Source organism: Paroedura picta, chromosome 3, assembly GCF_049243985.1.
Source record: "Paroedura picta isolate Pp20150507F chromosome 3, Ppicta_v3.0, whole genome shotgun sequence".
In the NCBI taxonomy this organism is placed as follows: Eukaryota; Metazoa; Chordata; class Lepidosauria; order Squamata; family Gekkonidae; genus Paroedura; species Paroedura picta.
The window spans coordinates 146,661,004-146,686,906 of NC_135371.1; the positions used below are offsets into that span (position 1 = coordinate 146,661,004).

The 25,903-nt window shown below is 43.9% G+C and overlaps 1 protein-coding gene and 2 long non-coding RNA genes across 8 annotated transcripts in view; 2 read left to right on the forward strand and 1 right to left on the reverse strand.

Moving 5' to 3' along the window:
* Positions 1-8,099, forward strand: part of LOC143833098 (uncharacterized) — a 28,027-nt gene extending 19,928 nt beyond the window's left edge. The window contains exons 1-3 of one of the 2 annotated variants that reach the window (XR_013229524.1): positions 45-75; positions 1,729-1,810; positions 7,377-8,099. This is a non-coding gene — a long non-coding RNA (uncharacterized LOC143833098). Of the gene's footprint in view, positions 1-44; positions 76-1,728; positions 1,811-7,376 lie in introns of those variants that run through there. The other variant, XR_013229525.1, reaches the window with a different exon arrangement.
* A 3,244-nt stretch (positions 8,100-11,343) lies between these two features.
* Positions 11,344-12,209, reverse strand: LOC143833101 (uncharacterized). Its single transcript, XR_013229526.1, has 2 exons — positions 12,088-12,209; positions 11,344-11,579 (listed from the first exon to the last, which is right to left on the reverse strand). It is a non-coding gene; the product is annotated as an uncharacterized LOC143833101 (long non-coding RNA).
* On the forward strand, positions 11,472-25,889 carry DRC2 (dynein regulatory complex subunit 2). Of its 5 annotated transcripts, none has more exons than XM_077328496.1 (10): positions 11,472-11,591; positions 13,425-13,509; positions 14,269-14,405; positions 15,637-15,804; positions 17,764-17,933; positions 18,029-18,167; positions 20,712-20,909; positions 22,631-22,849; positions 24,639-24,791; positions 25,471-25,889. In XM_077328496.1, exons 3-10 carry the CDS (start codon positions 14,277-14,279, stop codon positions 25,783-25,785), a joined length of 1,491 nt encoding a protein of 496 aa, XP_077184611.1. In that variant the 5' UTR covers positions 11,472-11,591; positions 13,425-13,509; positions 14,269-14,276; the 3' UTR covers positions 25,786-25,889. The 5 variants fall into 5 exon arrangements, with proteins under 5 accessions (XP_077184611.1, XP_077184610.1, XP_077184614.1 ...); XM_077328495.1 differs by lacking the exon at positions 11,472-11,591 and adding an exon at positions 12,157-12,276; XM_077328497.1 differs by lacking the exon at positions 11,472-11,591 and adding an exon at positions 12,392-12,413.
* Positions 25,890-25,903: the final 14 nt, after the last annotated feature.

Consider the following 25,903-nt stretch of genomic DNA (forward strand, 5'->3'; position numbering starts at 1 on the left):
GACTTCGTGCCACCAATCGGAGAAGGGAGACTCTTGCTCGATGACCGGCGTCTGAGCCGGCTGGCTGAGTCACAGGTCTGCCCCCCGCCTGGCCGCGCCGCCGCTTTTAAAGCGACATTCCGATGCCTGGAAGGGACTCTCGCTTCTTTGGCGCAGATTAAGCCAAACGGGAGGGAGGAGCGCGAAGCTCGACTGTAAATCAATTAAGGAGGCCCTCCCGGGCTTGCATTCCCGCGTAGCCCAGAGCCTGAGAACGGGATGGAAGCCTTCTGGGAACATCCCGGCGGCTTCCTCTGCAGTCGCCCTTTGGTCACTCCGCTCGAGGGCTAAGATGGTTGAGCCAAGGGCCAGGAACAGCAGGCAGCCCTCTTCCACAGAGCATGGCTCTTCAAAGGAACCCGGGGGGGGGGGCTGTTTGATGACAGGAGGAAAGTGTCAAATGGGCATCAATGGGCGATTTTTTTTCTCGTGACCTCGATTTTGAGACACGTAAATGCTGCCCTTTTTTTAGATTGGGGTATTTCCTTCTGCGGAGGAATTCCTGCTTGTGTGTCAGTGGTCTAATTTGGTGACACAGTTTCATCTTGGGGGATTTCAAGCGGTATCATTCCCACCCACCCCAAGCACCGCATGTTCCCAGGAATCAAACGTCTGTTTTTTTTATAAATACGATTTGTAGATATTTGTAAGGTAAAGGTATCCCCTGTGCAAGCACATGGTCATGTTTGACCCTTGGGGTGACGCCCTCTAGCGTTTTCATGGCAGACTCAATACGGGGTGGTTTGCCAGTGGCTTCCCCAAGTGGTTAAATGTTTTCGTATCATCCTCCTTTCCCCCAACATTCTGACTAATATATGCAAAAGTTCATGTTAGCTCTAAAACAAGATGGCCCGGGAAAGTAGTGCCCTCTGTAGGAAACACGATGAAACAGGAGACTAACCCTGCACTCTGTCTCTAGAACCTAGTCTTGGCATGCCCATTTGCGGGTAAAGTACATGGGGGGACTAAAACGGTGGAAGTCTTCTACTCAACTCGTTCTTTATTAAGTCAGGCTAATGGCCCAGCCAGGGACAACACTTCATCCTGACCAGCAGTATCTCTCCAGGTATTTTAAAAATATCTTTCCCAGGTCTGCCATTTAGACATTGCGCTGGGAGGAATAATACCAGCCAGTATACCCAATAAAATCTTTGAACCTCCCTTCATTCGCCTCTGGGTCATCCCCGCCACTAAACTCAATACTCAAGGTACAACGTAGAAGGAGGGGGATTGATTAATAAATAGGCAAGAAGCAGAGCCTTATAAAGTTTTTACTGTTTATCTTATTTATTTTTAGGCTTCTAAGCCACCCCTCTCCAAATGGTCTTGGGGGCAGCTTACAGCAATTCAACAGTTTTACACCCGCACAATATATAACCTAACTAAAATTTTAAAACTCATCATTTTAAAAATAGTTTGCATGCGCCATTAAAATATCTCCTCCTATTGTGCCTGGGACCACATAGATGGTATTCTAATGTCAACCAGGTGCAAAATGGTGAGAGTGGGAATTCAGCATGGCTATGGTTTTAACTGTGATTTTATCAGTCTACTGTATGTATGTCGAATATATGCTGTGAACCGCCCCAAGCTTGCTTGCAGGGAGGGGCGGTCTAGAAAACCAATAATAACGTACAAAATGTTACATTAGCAAATCTGATATTAATTTGGAAAACATGTTATTCCTAGACTGCCGAAGACATCAGAGGCAGTGGAGACAGCAGTCAAGCCTCCCTTAAGCATTCCTGAATCCGGTGCCAAGCAAGGGAAGGTAGGCCTAGTACGGAAAGAACAAGAGAATAAGGGCTCAGCATTCTGTCCACAGAGCCTATCTTGAAACTGTGTAAGGCTGCATGAATTCAAACTCAAGATACAGGGTCTACATGCTGTTTTCATGTGACATTGCATAGATTTTTAATATTTACTTTATATCCCTCCTGTTTCCCTGGTTTCCCCATTCTCCTCTTCTCCATTTTATCTTCACAAAAGGCCTGTGAGGTAGGTTAGACTGGCTCCAGGTCACACAGCAAGCTTCTAGGGCAGAATGGGGATTTGAACCTAGGTCTTCCTGATCCTTCTCCAGCACACTAACCACAGTCATGCTGCCTCTCAAAATGTTAGGTAGAATCATAGAATCATAGAGTTGGAAGAGACCTCATAGGTGATCTACTCCACTATGGGATGTGAGTACACTATGCAGGACACTCACATCCCAATCGCTCATCTACTGTAACCTGCCACTCCTTTGCCTTCAAAGAATCAGCCTCTCCATCAGATGGCTATCTAGCCTCTGTTTAAAAATTTCCAAAGACGGAGAACTCACCACCTCCCGAGGAAGCCTGTTCCACTGAGAAACCACTCTAACTGGCAGGGACTTCTTCCGGAATTTCTTAGGCATAATTTTTTAAATTTTCTAATTTTATTTAGATGGAATTTCTTTTGAATTAATTATATGCCTCTGACTGCTACTGGTGCGCCTACTTGCAGAAAGAGCGCCAGGAGCGGAGGTTACTCTTCAGGTTTGAATTAATTTCATCCCATTCGTTCTGGTCTGTCCCTCTGGGGCAAGAGAGAACAATTCTGCTCCATTCTCCATATGGCACCCTTTTAAATACTTGAAGATGGTTATCAGATCCCCTCTCAGTTGTCTCCTCTCCAGACTAAACAGACCAAGCTCCCCCAATCTTTCTCCATATGTCTTGGTCTCCAAACCCCTCACCATCTTTGATGCCCTCCTCTGGACACGTTCCAGTTTGTAAACATCCCTCTTCAACTGGGGTGCCCAAAACTGAACACAGTACTCCAAGTGAGGCCAAACCACAGCAGAGTAAAGTGGTACCATCACGTCCCATGATCTGGACACAATACTCCATTTGATACAGCCCAAAATCCCATTTGCCATTTTAGTCACTGAGTCACACTGCTGACTCATGTTCAATATATGGTCTACTAAGACTCCTAGATCCTTTTCGCACGTGCTTCTGCCAAGACAAGTCTCCCCCATCTTATATTGGTGTATTTGGTTTTTCCTACCTAAATGCAGAACTTTACATTTGTCCCTATGGAACTTCATTTTATTCAGTTTAGCCCACTTCTCGAGCTTATCAAGATCATCCTGTATTTTGTTGCTGTATTCAGTTGTATCTGCTGCCCCTCCCAGTTTAGTATCATCTGCAAATGTAATAAGTATCCCCTCTAATCCTTCATCCAAATCATTTATAAATATGTTGAACAACACAGGCCCCAGGACAGATCCTTGGGGTACTCCACTTGTCACTCTTTTCCAAGAAGATGCTGAACCATTAACAAGTACCCTCTGGGTACGATCTGTCATTTATGGAGTCGGGTAGTAGAATTGTGATGGCAGGTTCTTTTTTATGCATATGAAGAACTGGGTTTTTTGTACTCTGTTTTTTACTACCCAAAGGTGTCTCAAAGTGGTTTACAGTCATCTTCCCTTTCTCGCTCCAACAGACACCCTGTGAGGTAGGTGAGGCTGAGAGAGCTCTGAGAGAACTGTGAGTAGGCCATAGTCACTCAGCTGGCTGCATGTGGAATCAAACACAGTTCTGCAGATTAGAGTCTGTCACTCTCTATTGGCTCTCCATGGTCTACACAGAGGGTACTCTCTGTTGGGATCAGGAGCCCTAAAAAAAAAACAGTTTTGTCATGTATATTGAGAGATATAAAAAAAAAACCCAATGACCCTTTTGCCTTTAACCATCACTCCAAATGGAATATGAGTTTCAACAAGAGTTCATACACAGAATTAAAGGTAAAATGAAAATAAGGCTCTAAATCAGCATTTTTCAACCTTTTGGCCGTGTAGGAGCCTTTTTCAGGCTTCAAAGAGCCTCAGAAGTCAGCTGGCCATACTACCACACCCCCCAGGAAATGACACGTCACCATCTGCGTTAACAGGCAGGCTCAAGGAGGATTAGGGTGGGGAGAGAAAGGACGCAGTTTAAGGCGGGAGTAAGAATGCAAGTTTTGCCCCCTCCCAATGCAGAAACCACAAGAGAAATCACTCATGCTGGGGATGGGGGCAACAGAAGCAGCCAGTTCCCTAGCTTGTGGCTGAGCCCATTAAGATAGGAGGGGAAAGCTGTAGACCTCCAGGGGTCTATGGACCCCTGGCTGGGAATCCCTGCTCTAAGTAAACAGCTTTGCTTAAGGAAGTTAACTCTGACGTTAACTGGATTTATGTTTGCTTAAATGCGTCTATGGTGAGCGCTCACTAAACTAAGTAATCAAAACCTGATGGTGATGACCCTAGTTTTAAAGGGAAGGGGTGAATTTGGACAGATATTTTGGAGCAGAATCATTACATCTACCCCTAAAATGCTGCTGCTGCTTCACTAGAATCTAAATGGAGATTCATATACGATGCTCCTGTATATCAAGTCAGGTTACTGGTCCGCTGGCCCTAGCTTTGTGTATTGTGAATAGCTGTGGTCCTATACCAGAGATTCTTTTCAAAAATTAGAGATTCCAGGGATGAAATCTGGGTTTGTCTGCCTGACACATGTTCTGTTACTCTGTTGCTCTGGAAAGTTGAAATAAATTGTCAAGTAATCGATTACACAAACTCAAGGTTACTTACATGTATGAAGTGTTAATGTTTTAGTAGGCAGATCACTATAGTGTCATTTCCATCCAATTTTAAAGTTAGCAAAAAGCCATCCCACAGTAAAAGGAGGGGGGAATGGAAGTGTGAGAGGATATCACAAAGTTTCCTCCCCATCGCTGCTGCATATGCTTTTGCATTCATGGTGCCAAACAGAGGACAACAGAGAATTACTTCCATGTAGAAGCAACCTCAATCTGAGAAAGAGAACAGATTGGAAGCCAGTGATACTATGAGACATGCAGTATCAATAAGCCCTCTTGGGAAAATGTTAGCTAAGTGCCAGAGTTTGAGTTTGGTCACCCTCACCTACCCACCCCTTAGGCCTTTGGCTTTTCTCTGATTAGAGACTTGCTCCTTGTGTTGAAACAGGCAACTCCCTTCCAGTTTGCTTTGTGTCACTGCCCTTGAGACAAAGACTCAACAGTATTCCCATTGTCCTGCACAATCACATTATTTATTAGCGAAGTACCTGTCGTTACATTGTGGGGTCAGGAGTACAGAGGGGAGCTTAAGCATATGGCCAGGAGCAGGCAGTCTGTCTGAACAGAGAAATAATGGTCACAATTCAAAGACAACCAAAGCCCTTTCAGTGCAACCTTCAGAAGGTAAAATATCTCTCTATATAACGAGTGATTGATACCTTTCAAGACATGCTGAATGTTCGAAAGACTGCAGAGCATGTCCCGCCCACCAGGAGACTTCTGAATTTTCGGTATGCCGGGAGAAGGCCCCCAACCCCACAGGGTGCAGAGAGGGCCAGGGAGCTGGGGCAGCACCTCTCCCAATGGGGAGAAACACTTCCTGGCTCCTTAAGTCCCCTGCCCCCTCTGGGTTCAGAGAGAAGCCAACGAGCACCTCTCTCAAAGGGGGTAATGTTGGCTGTCTCTTTAACTCCCCCACCTACTCTGGGTTCAGAGTGAAGCTTCTCTGTGCCTGCTCAAGCCCCTACCTAGTGCCTGGTTTATTCCTGAACACACCGGGCTTTACTTCTAGTTTCAGTATAAAAACATAAAGAATTAATTTGGGTGCCTCACTGTCAAGCACAGAGCCTCTTCAGTCATATTTACCCCTTGATTGCATGAAACTGTGAAGCTGAAATGAACTTCAACTGATATAATTTTAGGATTGTTGAGGAGGATGGACACATTTACGAGTGAGAGCCCATCTGGGACACCACATGGAACCAAGTAGGAATTAATTTGCTATCTTAGGCTCAGAAGCATACAAAGAACAATCCATCAGAAAGAAGACACTATGCTAGCTACTGCATTATTACTTAGTTTTAATTTGTGCTCTGCTTTTTTCGATTTAAAGCATTGTAAATAATAAAAAAATATAGCAACCATTTAAAATTCATTTTCAACATTCATTAAGCCACCATGATGTAGTGGTTAAGAGCAACAACCTCTAAACTGGGTCGAGTCTGCACTTTGCTTTTTATCCTCTCCCAGCCCAAATAAAGCCCTCCCCTCTGCACTGCATTCGATTTCCATTTTGATTTGGGGCGCTTTAAATTTTCCCTCTACAACATCCATGATTGATCTGCAGTGACCCTACCTTTCCCCCATAATATTTAGGAGCAGATATAAATTGTTATATTTGAAGACCTGGCTTTTAAAGGCCCAGGATAGTGTAAATGTTCTCTGTTTTACGGATTAACTTCCTGCCTTGTGCCTGCAATGCTGATCAAGCAAAGCAGTCTTCCCTGATTGGCCAGGGCGTCAGTTCAAAGACTTCCTTGTTCCTGGTTGCAAGTCCCAAGACTTATTTTTGCCCTGTTTAAAAGTGACTGCACTCAAGAAGCTCACACTTCTCAGTAAAGATTTGCCTCTTGGATTTATTTTTCCCTCCTGGTTCTCAGTGAGGCTGCTGTCTCCAAACCTCCCCCCTCCCCCCCATTCAGGAAAAGAAAGAAAGAGCCTCCTGCTGCACTTGGCTCCCCTCCCTCCTCTGAGCTTCCCCAATCAAGTGTTTCAATTCAGGGGGGGGGATAGGAGGAAGACTCAGGTTCAAATCGATGTGAATTCAGCAGATTTGACAATGGGAAAAACAAAGTGCAGATTCCCCACTCTTCCAGATGCAACTAGTTGAGCAGTTCTCTTAGAGCTCTCTCAGCCTCAACTACCTCACTGGGTCTCTGTTGTGGCTAGAGGAAGGAAAAGTGTTTGTAAGCCACTTTGAGACTCCTTTGGGTAGTGAAAAGTGGGTTATAAAAGCCAATTCTTCTTCTAAAATAATTACAGATCATTAAGAAATGGAAAGGGGGTAAATCATCATCAACCAAATAAAATGAATTGGTAAATACCATCCTTAGATCAAGCTATTTTTGAAAGCTACTGATAATATATTTGGTCCTTATGTAAGCAAACTTGTCAAGGTTGTATGTGAGGCTTTCATTTTCCATTATACACATTAACTGATCAATTTCCTATTATTAACATTTAACACTGTTTCTGGTTTAGATGAAGGAGGGGCTAAAAAGGGTTTATTTAGTGCTATTCAGCACTGAACAACCACAGCCCCTGTGGTTCCATGGGACAAAATAATCAGACAGTATGTTGTAGCCTAGTCTCCCTTGCAGTGTGGCCAGGATAAAAGGAACAGAGTGAATGTATGCCATCCTGCATTCCTTGGGGAAAGGAATGGAAAATAACACTTCTCCTGTGATTTAATTTAAGAAACAAAACAATAAAGTGTCATTTTTCAGTGTCACAGGTAACCAATTGCAACTATTATACAGAGGCCATCTTCTCTGCCTGGAGCTGTCAAACCTATCACCCAGACTAAGAAGAGAATCCAGTTTCTCTCTGCACTCTTCACATTCAGAAGAATCACAGACAAGATGGTCAATTGGAAGGAGAGGTACACTGCTACTTTGCTCCCACGGCACCTTGCCCCATGGTGACCTTGTATTCTGGAATTGTGTATCCCTAGGGTGTCTTCTTGGCTATCCTGTCAGGAATCAGCTGCTAGCTCTAAATCACCGCTCCTGCTCCCTTTCAAGAGTACAAAAGAGATCTCAAGGATAGAGTGTTCTATACTTTCCCATTTATCATTTTCTTCCTTCAGTTAAAGAACATAATTTCATAGTCTTGGCTTCTCATGTATTTATTTGTTTGTTAATAATTTGATTTCTTTGACCACCTCTCTCAGCATACCCATCTTTCGACAGTTTGCAACAATTTGATAAAACAATTAAATTCAATAAACAATAAAGACTTGAGGACTTGTTAATTGACCTGGCGTTATACAACATCAGCACTGGAGTTTCTTACATGTTTGAAATTCCATACCAATAATAGAATCCACTTTCTAGGGCCCTGCAATCACCTAGCCATGCCAAGACAAAGCTCTAGAACTTGTGGCATAGGTGAACTGGTCAATATGACTTGTCCTCACCAGACACACTTTTGAGATTACAGGTTGTGGCTTCCTGATGAAATGGTTAAGTATTCTTCTTAAGGAAAGGTTGAGCCCTCTTGTTTTAACCCTTACATTCTGCTTGGAGACTAATGTGTTATGATACCTAAAATGTTCAGCTAAGAGTCAAAATTGGCAGGATGCTAGAAGATTCCCCCAGTATTAACCCCCCCCCCAAAAAAAAACCCAGCTGTGTAAGGCATCAGTCTGGATCAAAATCATAAAGACCTTTCTAAGTAATTTCACTGAACTATCTCTCTGCTAGGCTGTTATTAGTTCTGCCTTTTCTCCCTCCAGAACTAAATCCACATGGAACAGGGCCATGGGCCCTGCCTTGTGGGCGGGAAAGGAGCAGGGCCGCCGTGTCTTTGATGCGGCGGCCCTGCTCCTTTCCCACGGCCCCCTGGCCAACGCGGCTGCGTGGCCAGTGGGAACGGAGCAGGGCCGCCGCATCGGGCCTGCTCCTTTTAGCGGCCTCCCTCAGGCGACGAACCAGCGGAGAAGGCTTTTCTTCCGCGGCGACTCCCCGGACGGCCGAGCCAAGGACGGGCCAAGTAGCCAATGGGGAGCTGCGCTATGCGTGGCTCCCGATTGACCATTTGGCCCTGATTGGCCCCTCCGAGATTTTATCCCGGACATGGACCGCCCCTTTCTCCTCCCCTTTAGCCCTTAGCGTTTTATTTAGACCGACGATCCACAGGAGCGGTTTAAAGATAATAATAAAAACAACAACATTCTATTCTAAACTTATCCATAACTGTACCAGCTGAGATAAAATGTAATATCAGTGATTTTAAAAATAGAAAAGAACCCAAAGAGAGGCAAGGCAGAACATATGGAACACTCAAGCAATGATTTTAAAATTTATGATAGAGAGTAAGAAATGGATGACTTAGCTAATTAAAATTCTCACCTGTTACCATGGCAAAATGTGCTGCAAAATAGTTCTAAACTAAAATTAAAATATGCTAATGTTCGACAATGACATTTATTGTACGGTATGCCTATATTATTGGAAATGTACCTTAGCAGACAGATTTGTGCTGGGATGCTCAGAGATCGGGCCCTGAGCAAATTTTGCGGTGTGCAGAATCAGTCAATTGTATGAACTCCAACCTACAGTCTAAACACTTTAAGCAAATCAATAAGAATTAGGCCTTCCTTTCAGATACCTTTGTACCAATCCCTGCAGGATCTCACTTGGCCTCCTGAGGATGCACTGACCTCCAGGAATAGCAGACTACAGCAGGAGAGAATTTCAGCAGACTATGGCAGAAAGAAGGAATTACTCTGAACAGAGTTGTCCTTTTAAAAAATTTTCTGGCAGGCACCTAAGGACACCTGACCTGGATAAGATAGGAACAGCTTGGCCGATCTAAAGGAATCTGACTCAACCGTGTACTTTGTTTCTCTTCTTTACCCAAATCTGTCATCCAATTGAGTCTTTCAAATTGCTGCCACCTTGTGGTCTTACGTAGTTTCTGCCAAAACCTACTTGGCAGAAAGATTGTTGCTAAAGTTTATCTGCACATTTGTCAAAGAAATCTGGAACTCTGTGAATAGCACTATAACATCTCAAAAACATGCCTTATAACATTTCAAGGTCTCCTTTGGTAAGTGTGTGGGGAAATGACCCAGCCACTTTTGATGCTCCTGTAGGGCCGTCACAGGGCTCTGGGTGTTGGGATATGCAAGACCTGCAATGTGCATGACTGAACAGAATATGCAGAGTGCCCTGCAGGGGGGCATGAGAGGAGATGTGTATTTAGCATAGTTGGAATAGAAACTTCCTGATATTTTTCAAATAGTCTCCTATGTCCTGATTGGCTCTTTTGGAGCTTTCCTGCTCTTTTGAGCACACTTCCTGCTTGCTTCCAGAATGAACAGAACAGTTAGATTGCTAGGACTCTCCTCTCATTTTGCTGTACAAAGTTTGTTTCTCCTCACAATAAAACTACTTTATTATTTTAAGCAGGCTGGTGCTTTACACTTCTTTGCAAATTTAAACTCTGTCAGCACTGGGAAATAGGGAAGGGAAGGCATAGACTTGCCGTGACAGAATCTTTCAGAAAACCTGGTGACCCATTACCTCCATGCTTTTATCTTAGCATGAATTTCTACCACTGCTAGAAAGGTGACAGGGGACGGAATCAGAGAATGCTGGTGGCCTTCATTTTTAGTTTCTCAGGAGTGGTTAGTTCTAGCAACCCTGACCCTTAGAATTTGGCTTTACAGATACTTTTATGTTTTGAAAAGAACACCCTAACCATGAATCTTTTATAGGGGAGAGTAGATGCATATGATACAGTCATTAAATCACATTTGTTTGGAATTATTATGTGGTGCATGGTGATCAATGTTGTTTTAAGCACATGCAAAATTAACATATTATAGAATTTCTAGTACAGAAATTCTTTTGGAACCTATGGGAAGAAGGAAAGCATGAAGGCAACTACAAACTCACTAAGGAAAGCCCAGTTACTTACTTGACCCCTTATCCTCTGGTAGAAATTTCTTTCATTTGAATAAGAGCAGCTATGATGAATATCTCTCTGCACCGTTCTCCACACTGAGGTACATTTTCCTCCCAAAAGAAGCTCATGGTCCCATCTAGTCATAGTTTGATCTCTTTGGCTTTATTTAACCCTGGGAAGGTGCATTGCCATCTTTACTTTTAAAACCCCTTGTCAGAATGGCACTGAGGTATTTTTTCAAAGTAAAGTTTTTTTTAAAACATAAATCAGTTGATTTTAAGTTCTTGCTTTGTAGATGTTCACAGGCTTATTTTTCAGATATTAAAGTGTATAACAATTGAATAATGTGAAGGAGAAAGGGGGTTTCCTAACATGCTCAATATTTATATTTTGCAACTGGAAGTTGGGAGCATAAAGTGGATGTTTGAAGGCTTTCCCCCTCCCCCAATATAAAACTAAAATAAGGAAATTATTTTCTTGTGTTGATTTGACAAAATATGAATACACAGTTTAGCAAAATATTATTATTTAAACACACTATGAATTATTTATTCTTGCCTATTAATTTGTAAGAGTTTTGAAAATAATTTTAATACTGTTAGTTATTATGATAATTTCTAGTTCAAAATTAAGCCTCCAATATGTTGTACAGCTATTGTCTAGCATCATATAGAAACCATATAACTGTATATGCTACCCACAATTGACCTGTGGAATCCACTGCCTTAGGATGATGTGCAGACCAATCGTATCCTGTTCATGAAAGACAAAGCAATACTCTTAACTCTAAACCCTTCCATTTTACTCAGGTGCCTTTACGGATTGTACATTCTGCTGAAATGTAGAGGCTTCTAAGCTGGGATGTCTGGGGTTTGGCCTGACAGTGACAGGAGGATCCCCAGCTATATTTAGACTGCTGCTGTTTCAGTGGGGGCTGGACAGTGTCTAGATATCCAGTACTGGGTACCAGCTTCTGTTGTCATGGTAACTGCAGTCTTCTCATCTCCAAAGAGGCTCTAATTCAGAAGGTAACAATTAGTATCTGAGGAAGACAAGCAGGGGTGGGAATTCATACCCTTGCCAAATGTTTGTGGTGGGCTGGAAATACTGAAGCCAGATCTTTGCCTCAAAACTTGGTTTTCAGTACCCAGGTTCAGCCTTGGAAGATATCCTGTATTTTCCCCTCATCACAGAATAATCGGAAATAAATCCTAGTATTGGGGCTATGGGATTCCAGAGTGGGGGGTTAGTATGACTTCCAGATAATTCCAAACCCTGTTTAAGAAATAAAGCCAAGCAGGCTGCAAAAGCTGGTGTTCTGGGAGCTGCAGCACTCATTTGATTTATCTAGACTAGTCTAAAGCATTTCTGTCCTGCCTTTCTGAAAACCAAGAATGGTGACACTGAGATATTAAAACCTCGGTAAGACAACAATCAGCTCAGCATCATTCTTTTGGTTAGGACCATATTGCCCTTCACATCTGCTGTGAAAAGGGGAGGAGAAGGATGAGGACCTGGCTCTACCTGAGCAGTGATGTTCCTGCATCCCTCTCTAAACTCAGGCCTCTAGTCCTTCCCTCCAGTGCTCTGCACGCAGTAGTGCCACCAAGAGGGCGCTCTGATCCTCACAGGCTGGCTGGGCCCTACTGGCTCTCTTACCAGGAAAGGCTGTTGCTAGGAGACCAAAAGGACTCGGCCTGGAAATACAGAGAGGTATGAATGACGGTGGTGTGGGGCGAGGAGGGGGTGCATGAGGGAAGGAGGTAGTTCAGATCATGATATGGGAAATCCAAGGGTGGGGTAAGACCCATGCTGTTCAGATTTAATGCCATTTCCTAGGAGAAAGTCAGGTATGTTTGTGTGAGCGAGAAAGAGGGGGACGACGTCTGCCTGTCTTTAAGGTGTTGCTACATCAACATTTTGAAATGTACAAAAAGATTATGTCACGGGCATTTCCATAATAAAGGATTTGTATTTTATTCAAAAGACGTGGAGATATTTTGCAGTCTGGAATCAAGGTGCTTCCCAGACTCCTGACAGACAGGTTTTCATTGCGCATTCAAAAAGCCTATTTGAATCCCACACCTGGAAAGCATGAAGAACGGGGTGAGATTAAAACTGTCCGTCCCAGAGGATCCTATCTCTCCTGCCTTCTCTTTTTTCATAGACCAGAATGTGGACACAATAGGCAGCCTTCTCTGAAGACTGATAATTTTGCAGCATCTCTGCACTGTGAATGAATAACAAGCCAGTCGCACCTGAAGTGGAAACATGGCAAAATTGCCTTCCTTCAGTGTAGACTGAATGGAAGTTAAATGATAGGCAGCCTGTTCTCCCAGTGGGCCATTTTGTTTCAAAGAAATTTTCAATTATTTAATCTGTTTCTCATTGTACATTAACAGTTCTCTCGTGGCACACTGTTTGAGAATTAGTATATAGGCAGCTGGCAAGTCTAGCATAGTTGTACTGATAGGTAATTTCAAAAGGGCGAGACAGCAGGAGAACATGATCACAGGAGGGTTCCTTCCTACAGAGAATGAAACACGCTTAACAGAGAGATGTCCTTTTACATGCTTTGTGACAACTTTGTGACAGGTAGAAATTAGCATATAAAGGTGTGAAAATGCCATGAAGGGAAACGTTTCCCCTGTCAGTTTCTGTCCAATGGGTAGCTAATAAAACTCAGACCCTCTGGCCCTTCCCAAAAGGACTGCCAGGTTAGGCCCATATTGCATGTGCCAGTTGCTGCTGATAATCTTTTAAGGCCATAACAATCTGGGGACAGGGTATCACCTCCTCTCATACTGCTTGCAAGTTAGGATTGATTACTGAGACATTCCTTTGTCTTCCTCTGCTTGCAGAAGTGAGGTTAGTGCTGACCAGAGAAAGGGCTATTTCAGTGGTGCCACCTTGCCTTTGGAACACCCTCTGTTTGGAACTCACTGGGTATGTACTTTGCCTTCCATAGGATTCAGGGCAAAATGTTTCTTTTCACACAGGATTTTAACTCGGATGTTCTCTCTTCTTTAGAGGGTTTATGAGCTGTTTCTAGCCAGAGGGCTGTTCTGTAAATATCATTTTAAGCAGCTTAAAATTTAGTTTTATGTTGTTTTATGACCAGGCTTTATAAATTGTTTGTTTGGCTGTATTTGTTTTTGTTGGCAAAGTGGCTTCATCTCCACACACACCCCTCTCAATTCGGTATTTCTGGCTGTCAAAGTCTCATCAGACGTGACCTCTTTGCAGAGTCACAGACCTCTGGTGGCATAGTAGAAAAACTATCAAGCATTGTATATGACAGACGGAAGTCTGATCTAAATGTCTCGCCTGAAACAGAAGGTTAGAAATCCAGCAGCAGTGAGATAGTAAGAAAAACTAAAAGTGAGGGAAGAGAAACCCATGAACTTAAATAAAGAAAGTGAGGTTTAAATCTAATGGCATATTTGAAGCTCACTATGTCAACCTACATAGTGAGAATGTGGGGGGGGGGGCGGACACAATGTATACCAGTTTTGAAGCTGTGGGGGACTATGTATACAATGCTGAGTTTGGAGGAGGAGGTTAAATAAAGAATTTATAGTGCTCAATGAATTGAATCTAAGGTCTACTCATATTGGCATGTGATATTTGATGCTGATATTGGGCTTAGATTGAACATGTCTTTTTAATAGGCTTTATCATATCACTCTTCCTGTCCTTGTTTAGGTGCAGCCATGCCGAAGAAGGCACGCAAACGAGTTCTTCTGACTGAAGAAGAGCGACTGCTCATGATGCAACAGAAGCAACTGGCTGAAGAGGAGCGCAATAAGAAAAAGGAGGATATGCTGGCCCAGTTCCTAAAGGTACCACTGGTTTACTTGGACCTAAGGAGCACCAGGTCTAAGGGCAGGGAAGCATGAAGATAAATGGCTGTATTATGCTGCAAGGAGAGCAGTGGAGGCATTGGGGCTACAGGAAGTACAGTAGCCCCACTATGCAGTATCTCAGAGATATGCTGGCATAACTGTCAGTTGGCTTCTGAGCACTCTCCTTCCCTTAGGATAGTACTGTAAATGTTTTAAATAAAATTGAATGAGAAAATGAATATAGGCATGAGCTTGTCTTCATTGCCTAACAATGCAGATAAGAGAATACAAGTATATAGGCACAGTTAGTAAGGAGGGAAGGCAGTGGATTACCAGACACAATGCAGGCACTAAATGAGTATCCTCAGAGTAAAATTGTTCATCATACAACAACAGCAGGAGGCCTTGTGGCTATATATGAAGTAGGATGTGGTTGGTTCCTCCTGAGCACCGATCTCCTTAACTGAGGAAGATTCTGCTCTAAGAGGTATAGAATACCTTGCGGTATTTCTAGTATTCAGTTGAATTAGTTGCCACTCAGATTGCCAATGCCAGGAACACAAGGGCTTTTTTACTATATAGATGCAGGGAAAGAGCCACACATTCCTATCTGCACAGTGAATTTCAGGTATCAGAAGCTCAACTTGTATGCCACTCCCCTCCCTTTCCCCCAACAGCTGTGCAGTGAATAAGAAACTAGAACTGGGAAATGCAAAAGCAGCTTGTAGTAAAAATGACCATAAAACTGAAAATTGAACAGTGTCGGAATTTCTACCGTTTATTAAATCATCACTGATAAGTGGCCATATACAGTTTCCACAAATACTTCTGAGGAAATCCCACAAGGTCCCCAGATAGTTTGTTGTAGTGATCTGGCTTATTTTCGTTCCCCATCTAAAAGCGTTCTCATCTGTCTGTGACAAGGGTTAACATTTGTTGTTTCAGTGCAGCCAATAGCTACAGGCCAGACACAGTGGGAACTTCAGAACCAATAGACTGTGCATTGCTGGTGAAACAAGCTGTCAACTGAAGTGCCCTAATTTTGCCTTGCTGCAATTGGTTTGTGTATTTATGTTCTTTAATTAATGAGATCGACCATTTCTTTGATCCTCATAGTTAGTAGCTCAAGCCCTTCCCCTGTTCTTTGGGCTGCTGTCTGATTCCTTTTCTAGCAATGCCTGGCCTGTGTCTATGAATTTCCAGTGTAACTTTGTGGCCTGCAATACAGGACAAGCTGGCTAAGGAGGAGCATAACAGCATTCTGAACATGAACAAGATCACCCTACAGTGGCGCATGGTGCTCCGGGAAGTCAAGGCCAGGGAGCTTCGCAAGGATATTGAGATACTGAGTCAAACCTTTGAGCGAGTAGTGGACTGCAAGGACAGTGTGATTAAGGTGAGCTGCGACTTCTAAAGGGAATCATGAAACAATGGGTGGTTCTCTTCGAGCTCTGACAGAGATAAACATTGTTGTGTTTCTCCATAAAACACAAACTGTTGGCTGGAGCAGTCTCAGTCTGCCTCCAGGCCATGCAGGGAAGAGAGAGGGTGTTTAACTCTTCTACTACTTCTTTGCTGTGGAGTTCAGACTCCCTGCTTTACTGGTCACACTTTAAAGGAAAACATTAGCGTCTTTTTTCATAGAAGCTTTGTTTCAAACAGCAAAAAGGGTGAGGATTCTTTCCTGTCCCTTCATGGTTCAGAGGCAGATATTTGATGGGAATAAGACCTACCATATTCCTCTCATCTACTTGAGACAGCAAGAGACTGGAGAGGAAGTTTTATGCAGTTTCTATTGGCTTTATTGCTGTTAGGTGAAGTTATGACATATGATATTGCATCAGGGTGTTCCTGTTTAAAAGATCTTTCCTAAAAAGTGGGTCCTGAATATTGTTGAGATCATGTTGCTTCTCTACTTCTATCACTCTTGTCTTAACAAGATGCCTTGTCATAACCCATAGACAAAAACAATTGATATGAGAGACCATAGTAGCATAACTTTTTAGTGACTGCAGTTTGCCAAGGTGCGATGAATATGTCTGTCACTATTAGACTTGCAAGACCTTGCTGTTGGAAAAGTAATTTTAGCCGGAATACAAAGGTAGCTATTCAAGAATCATTTTAGCAGCAGAAGAAACTGGAGGCCTGGAAGTCTGACTGGATGGGATTAGAACAAGGATGCAGGGCAGTCAGATAGATAGTAACTCTGGCATCTGGTGATGCAGGGAGAGCAGGTGGGTAACAGAAAAATGTGGCAGAACTTCAATGGCAAGGCAAAAGTCTAACTATCACCCTGGTACATATGAGCTGACTTTGAAGCAGCCAGGCCAGGTCAGCAGAAATACAGGGGCTTGCAAAAATATTTACCCCGGTCAGTGTTTGTCCTGTTTTGTTGCATCACAACATGGAACTAAGTTGAGTTTGGGGGGGTTAGCACCATTTTTAAATTAATTAATTTCTCCTGTTTCTGTGCCACCTCGCTCGAACCACTTGTCTCAGGGAGGTATACCTCCTTTAACAATATACATCACTGTGCTATCATGAATAAAATAACATGAATGTTCAATAAAACTTTAAAACCATTTAAAACCTCAGTTCTAATCAGCAACCGACCAGTTAGCAATAGCCCCACTGAGGATCAGGGAAGACAGGGTGAGGGAGGCCCAATTGAGTGTGTTAAGTATATTTCCACTAGCCTGAACCATCTTGCAGTCTTTATGGAACTCAGTGAGTTCTGTCAGGGACCTGATCTCCTCTGGGCGCTCTTTCCATCACACAAGGGCCAAGGCCAAGATGGCCCTGGCCCTGGTTGAGGCAAAGCATACTTTCTTGGGCGTGAGGATCCTCAGCCAGTTGGCACTGGCTGATTGCAACGCTCTCCGGGGGATGCATTCAGAAAGGCAGTCCCTCAGATATGCAGGGCCCAGACTGCATATGGGCTTGAAAGTCAGTACCAAACCTTCAACCGGATCTGCAATTCAACTGGGAGCCAGTATAGGTGCTGGACGACTGGTCTTATATGGGCTCTCCAAGGTTGTCTGTGTGAGAACCTGGGCAGCTGCGTTTTGGACCAGCTGCAGTTTCTGGATCAGAGTCAAGGGAAGACACACATAGAGCGAGTCACAGTAAACAGTAATTAAGTCTGGCAGTGACCTTTGCATGAATCACAGTAGCCAGGTGCTACTTTGTTGGCTTTATATCATTGAAATGTTACTAATTAATTTAACTGCCGAAACGCAACATATAGCTGGGTGAATACGCAGGAGAGATGCACATTTTAATCCTCCACCATGCTTGATCATCCCTGGCTGAGATACCCATTAATGGGTGCTTTTCCTTCTGTTCATCCCTCCAGTCCCTTGCCAAGGACCTTGCTGAAGCAGAGGCACAGTATGCACATGCCTTGCGCAGTCACTTGCACAGCATAGATCAGCTGTTGCAGCTGCAGCGTTGCCGCCTGGGCTATCTAGAGGAAGATTACCACACTGAGCTAGAGGTACTGCAGAAGGAGTTTGACACAGAGAGGTAGGAGGGAAGGAGGGCTGTGTGTTAGTGTGGGAAGGACTATGGGCAGGTGGATTTACAGACATGATAAATGTCATAGGTTCCATTTCTGCCAGGAAGAAGATTATAGAATATCATGAACAGGAGACCCGTTACCTCCAGGATGTGCTGATGGCTATGGAACAAAACTTTGGGGAGAGTGAATATGAAGCCAAGCTTGACTTTCAGAGCACAAGGGACGATGTCAAGAACAAGGTAAGGGGATGAGATGTTTGAATAAGCATTAGTGAATTCAGAGATTTCTCAGGAAATTCATTGTTTCATATACTTGATTCTCAGGCATCACTAACTATTCCCACTATAACCCTCGTTGTTTGCAGCCTTTTGCCTGCTTAACAGTATATAATCTCTGCTTGGGTAGCTTTCCAGAGATTTGTCAACATAGAGAGGTGTGGGCCACATCCTGATCAGTATGCTCAATAAATACAGAGATTTTCCTGTCAATTCCTACACGTGTGACTATAATCACTGGATGGGTTGTCATACAGTTCCTTTTAATGCAGAACTAGACTACAAGAAATATGGAACTGCTTCCACTCCGTATCCCATGGCAACATGGACCACAATTCCCCAGTGCTGCATACTGGTTTGGCTGACTGGGGAGGCCAGTGACATGCCTTACATTGTACTACATGTGACCAGAAAATGAACAGAAAGGCAGCTGTTACAGCCCCTTGTGCTGTGCACTAGGAGAAATGCAGCTGCAAGCTTCCATTTATATTTCTGATACACTTTAAGCCTCTTGTGGCGCAGAGTGGTAAGGCAGCCGTTTGAAAGCTTTGCCCATGAGGCTGGGAGTTCAATCACAGCAGCCGGCTCAAGGTTGACTCAGCCTTCCATCCTTCCGAGGTCAGTAAAATGAGTACCCAGCTTGCTGGGGGGTAAACGGTCATGACTGGGGAAGGCACTGGCAAACCACCCCGTATTGAGTCTGCCATGAAAACGCTGGGGGGCGTCACCCCAAGGGTCAGACATGACCCGGTGCTTGCACAGGGGATACCTTTTACACTTTAAGCAAGGATGCTTAGGCTAAGGAGCCTACCCTTAAATCTTTCCCTATCAGAAGTAGGCCAACCCTGGCTCTATGTGAGGTCTATCTGATCCAAGAGTATTTCTGGATATCACAGGGATGATAATTAGTCTACACAAAGGAAGGGCTGGGTCATTTATTCTCCTTCACTCTGGAACAATGAGGAAAAAGGAATCAACAGTGTCTGGCAGGTGGCTAATCTCCTCAGTGACACTTCACACTTGAACGTGTTGTTTCCATTTAATGTTTGTTCCCAATGAATCATAGAATCATGGAAGAGATCTCCATGGTCATCTAGTCCAACCCCCTGCACTATGCAGAAAATTAACTACCTGCCCACCCAGAGTGACCCAATTTCACGCCCAGATGATGCCCTCCCCAGAAAACCAGAATCCGTGGCCAGTCTGGTCTTGAGGAAATTTGCCTCCTGACCCCAAAATGGCGATCAGCATTTCCCTGGGCATGTAAAAAAGTCATACTTCTGGCTGTTTTCCCCCTATCCTTTATTACTGGCATATCAAACTTCCATTGAGAATGGGACCTAAGGCACCCATTCAGGCCTAAATACAAATGTGGCCAACATCTGAGGGACTCCCTTTTTGTTACATCAATGCAAGAGTTTCCCCAATAAGCCAATTAAGGCATCTTTGTCAAAGACCAGCTCACTCACTAGCATAGACTCTACCTCTTTGTCTCCAATCCAAACCCATTGTCTTAGAAACTCATCACCCAAACCTGTCCGCAGGATACATTTTGGGTATAAAAATAGTCCAGTTGGCTCAGTCAGTGTGGTGTTTTGGACCTGACACTCACCTAGCATAGCATGCTGGTTTGGCCGTTGCTGTTTTCCTCTCTATTGGACATTCTGCAGTGAGGTAGCTTTTCAAACTTTTGCTGATCCAAAAACTTAATCCACTTTTGCACTGTCTCAACTCTTTATTTTCTTCTGTATGTTTATGTACTTTAAGTAAGTGTGAATGTGTGTTAGGTACCTTAAATGTTCAATAAAACCTTTTTTTGGTTAATTTTAAGTCTGCCTCTACCTGAGATGTTTGGCTCGATCCTCTTCTCATATGAATTGGTGGAATCCATTTGTTATTGGTGCATTCCATTTGTTATCTCCTCTCACAAAACTTAGTCTTCTAGAATTGCTGATTCCCCCATCATAAATTCAGGAAGCAGGTCTGCTTTAGATAACACAGCTTGCTGTGTTTTCTGTAATGTCTAGTTCAACTGTTAAGTCCTCAAGTACTCCCCTACAAGAGGTGAAGAACTGAGACTGTGGGTAAGTCATCCTCATGTTTCTCCAGCTACAAGGCTTCTTGTAACTGAAGACCCCCAATCATGCTAAAGCCTCCAATTAATCAATTCTCCCATTAAGATTCAAGTCCAGCAGCACCTTAAAGATCCTCAAGATTTTCCGGACAAAAGCTTTTGAGAGTCAAAGCTCCCTTTGTCAGAACTTTGACTCTTGAAAGCTTATACCTTGAAATCTTGTTGGTCTTTGAGGGGCTACTAGATGCAAATCGAACTGTTCTACCGCAAACCAACACAACTACCCTCTATTCCCCTTGTAAGAAAACTGTTGTGCTTGGGAAGAAGACTCCTAACCAAGTTCATTGAGACCAAACGGAGACAGCTGACTGGACAACTCCAAAGCAGGTAGGGAAGAAGACTGATGAAGTAGACATGTGTTTGTTTTTCCCCAGAACTTGGAAGAGAAGCATTACCTGCGCATGCAGTTAGAGGGTAAAGTGGAAGAGCTGTGGAAACGCTTCCAGCAGGCTTTGCGTAACTACACTGAGGCAACAGAGGACCGTAAGATCGCTTTTGAAGCCCTCAAATTAAAGGATGAGAAGAGCACAAAGGAGATAGAGAAGCAGATGAAGAAATTACAGAAGATGCAGGTAAGTGGCTCTTCAACCATTTACGCACTGGAGGTCTTATGCCGGGCTGCAGGCTGGAGTTTTAGTCATGGCAGGTTGCCCCACCTCTTCCTGCACCCATATGGGGGAGCATTTGGCCCGATGCACCTCATCCGCCCCCAATTTGTGTTCTTGCATGGAAGCTGGGGCAGTGAAGTTCCTAGTGCATAAACGGTCTTCTGGGGCTTGAGTCAGGGAAAATATTAAAGGTTATGGGCCATCCAGGCACAAGTGTATGTCTTCCTGCAGATTGGTACTACTGAATGGTTCCTTCAGCATAGCTATGTTCTTCAAAAACCATAATCAGTCTTCTCTGGTCTCCACTGCTTCCTAGTCAATGATTAGGTTCATATTACAGATGTGCAAAATAAACCTCACCCCAAAATAGTAGTTTTCAGGTTTGGGTATATTAAACCTGAAAAATATTGGTATTTTGCAATAGCAATATTTTATTCAGATCTGGTAAATATTCAGGAATGACAAATATTTCTGGATCCATTATAGCTTTTTTGAACCATTATAGTTAGCAGTCCCCATAGGCTATAAAGGAGAATCAATCAGGGGGTAATCTGGGACTCTGGAGAGGCTGTGCTTTGAGGTACAGACATTAAACAGCATAACTGCTGGTATGTCTCCTGAAAAAAAAAGTTTGAAAAAGCTTGGACCCAGTTCTATGTGTCCTCAGAGAAGGTACTCCAACCTCCATTGTTTCCAAAGGAGTGGGGGGGGGGAAGGCATTTAAACTTTAAAGAACACTGTCCCCTTAAAATTTAAATACATTTTGCAAGCTGTAGCAGTATCACAAGTAAACTTCAAAGGCATTTAAAGGGCTCACAGTTCTTTAAAACAGTAGTCCCAAAACGCCTTAATATTTTCAGGATATTTTTGGCTCGGCCATTTTGGATAGCCAAAAAATAACAACAAAAAGTATGCAGCTGAATTAATATGGGATTTTTTTGCCTACGATTAGCTAGATGCATCCTAGTTCATACAAGTCTTCCATAGATAATGTGACATCCGGGAGAAGTTGGATCACATGTTTACTACTTGACAAGAATCACATGCACCAATGATCCTGTGATATTTTCCTAATATCTTTTTCTAATATAACCGATATAAAAACCATAATTTTCAGAAAGTGGTAGTGCATCCCACCTAGAATAATGGTTTTACTACCTTGAGTAGTGTCAAGTGTTTATGTTGTCTGGACCAAGATTTATTTTATTAGTTTTCATCTAGCTCACTATGGGCTCCAAAACCTGTTGAGAATGTTCATTATTTCACCTGATTCAGATGTGGAGGAGAAATAGAACTAGTTGTCATTCACATATTGGTTGCTGCCTTTATCCAAACTGCAGTGGTTTCAGGTAAACTCTTCATAGTAATATGAACTACTCCCTCCTTATGGATAATGTGTAAATCCTAGCCAGGCCATAATCTCACTGATAGCCATCAAACTGTTTGTGTTTGAGTGGGCTATCAAATATAAGATTTAGGCTAGTGAAGTCCATTATACCAGTAGGAGTCTGGAGAAATAGAATGGGTATGCATGAAGTAGAAAAGCCTCATGGGCCTATTTTTCACAGATCATTTATTTAAGCATTTGTACAGGATCCCAGTCTCTTCTCTCAAAATACTAGTTTTATGTGGCAAGGACATTGCGTTTTCCTGTACCATGAATGTTCCTTCTCCATTATCACCAGGACCTCATCCTCTCACTGAAGAACAAGATTGCAGCTCATGCCCGGGACAGCGAGGAACAAAACCGGCGGATCCGTGATGAGAAGGAGGTGGTGTTGAAGCAGCTGCAGAAGCTCAAGAATGAGATGAACCGGGCAAGAGCCAAGGCCCGCAGCAATCTGGCAAAGCTCACTATGGAGAGTTGTTCTACTCTTAAAGTGCTGCAGCATGTGGTGGAGAAGGTGAAGTTTGGTGGACCCTTCCTAAGTGGTCATAGTTCAAAACCCCTTCCACTCATAGAGTCAGAAAGTAGGGAAACTGATGATAAAGAGACTATATGTGAACCTAGCCTCTAGATGTCACTGCATCTCTGGGAGTCTTAAGTGTCCCCCAAAACAGTATTTGGGTACTAGTGGATAAGTCCTTGCTTAGAAATCAAACTGGATTCAGGTTTCTGATTTCTAAGGCAGAGAAGCACCAAGAACCAAAGTTTGTGACCGAATCAAGGAACTGCAGCCAATTCTTGCTTCCTGAAGCATGTATGTGTATGATACATGTATACCATGTATACTGTCAGATGTGAAAATTGTACATTTATTATTACTATACACATTCAGATGCCTTGTGCATGTGGAAGTCATGGTGCAGAGCAGAGCAACTGCACAACTGCACAACTGTGGCAAAAGAGATAGTTGCACCATGACCTATATGACCACGCATGCTTCCTTTTCTACAGATTATAATCTCAGAGTAGCGGAATTGTGGCCTTGGCACTCTCCTTCTGGTGCCCACACTGGAAACTCAAAATCCTGCACTATACAGATCCTGTAGGATGTTGCTTTTCTTATCCATATAGACTGTGTGTGGTTATATGGCAGCTGGAGACTCTAAGACAGGCTTCCGTGAAACCTTGGGGTCTCGAGGGCCCTGGAAGGGTTTCCCAAATGGGTGGAAATTTTTTATATTAAAAAATGTTAAACATTTATCAGGTGATATGACCATATATGGTAGGGACGTGCGCCTCGGGTCGTCTACCTTGGCGATCACCAATGCCTGAGGCGGCACATAGGAGGCCAGCACCACGGTGCAGTGAGGAGGGGTGGCAGTGGTGGCGGTGCGCCAGCTGGCAAGTGCAGAGCTCTGCGCCTGTGTGTGGCCAGTGGGCTGTCGCTGCCCCTGCTCTCCGTACCATAGCGCTGGCCTCCTGCGCACTGCCTTGGGCTTCGGTGATCAAGCTGAGGTGCACATCCCTAATATGCGGTCATATAGACTCACCTACTCCTCCCAAAATGGCCAATGTTGGCCCTGGATGTGGTGGGAAAGGGAGAAGCCCTGGGTAGGCGTGTGCAGAGCCATGCTTCCCAACCATATTCTGCATGGTAGCACTACTTCCGGGGTTTCTCGAAGCCTGAGGAATGTTTCAGGGTTTCTCAATGATAAAAAGATTGAGAAAGGCTGCTCTAAGGGCTTGTCTAAGAGCCTCTTGTGGCGCAGAGTGGTAAGGCAGCCGTCTGAAAGCTTTGCCCATGAGGCTGGGAGTTCAATCCCAGCAGCCGGCTCAAGGTTGACTCAGCCTTCCATCCTTCCGAGGTCAGTAAAATGAGTACCCAGCTTGCTGCTGGGGGGTAAACGGTCATGACTGGGGAAGGCACTGGCAAACCACCCCGTATTGAGTCTGCCATGAAAACGCTAGAGGGCGTCACCCCAAGGGTCAGACATGACTCGGTGCTTGCACAGGGGATACCTTTACCTTTTACCTTTAAGGGCTTGTCTACATTACAAACCATTTGGAAGTGTGTACTGATTTGACTGTCATTGCTCCTTCGGAAGAATCCTGGGAACTGGACTTCTGTAAGGGACCTGAGAATTCACTAAGAGCTCCCTATTCTCCCTGAAATACTTCCCAAATTCCATAAAGAGATGAAATTATTGTTAAACCACTCTTTGTACCAGTGCAGTCCTGGAAAGTGTAATGCTTTGCTAGGATTATACGGGGAAGAAGTATCTGATTGCTGTTTCCTGGCTTGACAGGCTGAACTGATCCTACGCCTGGCTGAAATGTGCCGCAAATTGGAGTCTGAAGAGGAGAAGGTGCTGCCATTTTATGCCTGTTCCTTGGGCTGGGAGGAACAGAAGACTGTGGACAAGATTGCTCTGGAGAAACCAGCCGAGCCACTAGCTCAGGTGAGGGTCAGTGTGTACATCTGTAGACACCACAGACAGGGAGGATACGGAGTGCTGGTTTGGTTTATTGTCTGGATCAATCCTTCTGGAATGTGTGCTATACTGAAGCCTCAGGGGTTTGTTAGAAATCGAACGGAGCTGCTTACTGATTTCTTGCAAAATAGTAGGGAGGATGATGGGATTAAGATGTCTGAAACGTGCCCTACCTTTGCATCTGTTTTTCCTTATAATATTTTGCTTGTTCCTCTGTCTAGGTAGACACACACGCACCACACACATTGCTTTATACTGACTTAGAGGATTGATTTCGGGATCATCTGCTCTGGATGACAGTGATTGTTCAGGATCTCTTTCACATTACCTACTGCTTTTAACTGGAGATGCCGGGGCTTGAACTGAGCATCCTTGCCTGACCCCTCCTGCATACAGTGCTGCTCTTCTTTGTGATCTGTCACTGAGCCTCAGGGAATAACTTTTATAGCTAGCTTGGTGACTTTGTAGCAATTAATTTGATTTGGAATCTGTGCAGAAACTGTAAGTGTCACACACAGCAGCCCCTAATGCCAAGCAGGCACTATTCCTACCCTGGAAAATTCCTGCCCATTTATCGCCCAAATAAAAAAGTGATATAAATCCTTTCAACCAGCCCAGACTTCCATATTCTCCATGTCCTTTACAGATGATGGACGATTACGTGGGACTGGAACGCTTCTGGCAAAGGTACAATAAGGTGAGGCTGGAGCAGCTCTCGCTGGAGCGGACAAAAGCAGCGTTGGCTCAAGACAACCAAAAGCTGCGACACTTGCTCAAGCAGTACCTGGATGGCATCTCTGTGAATGATGAGGTTCTGAGCCAGATCAACCCACTAATGATCGTCAACCAGCATAATGTTGCCCCAGCTCTGTCACACACAGTGCCTGTCAGTGAATCCCGCATCAAACGACCTGTCTACAACATAGTGGAAGCAGCACTTGAGGTCAAGCATATCCTCTGAGTCACTCTGGGGGTTTTGTATAGGTCCTTACGCCAAGCAGCCTGTGTTTTGGGATCTCTCTCACAGGGCTGTTCCCACAAGTGGGTATTAAAGAGTCAAACATAGCTGAGTGATGCAT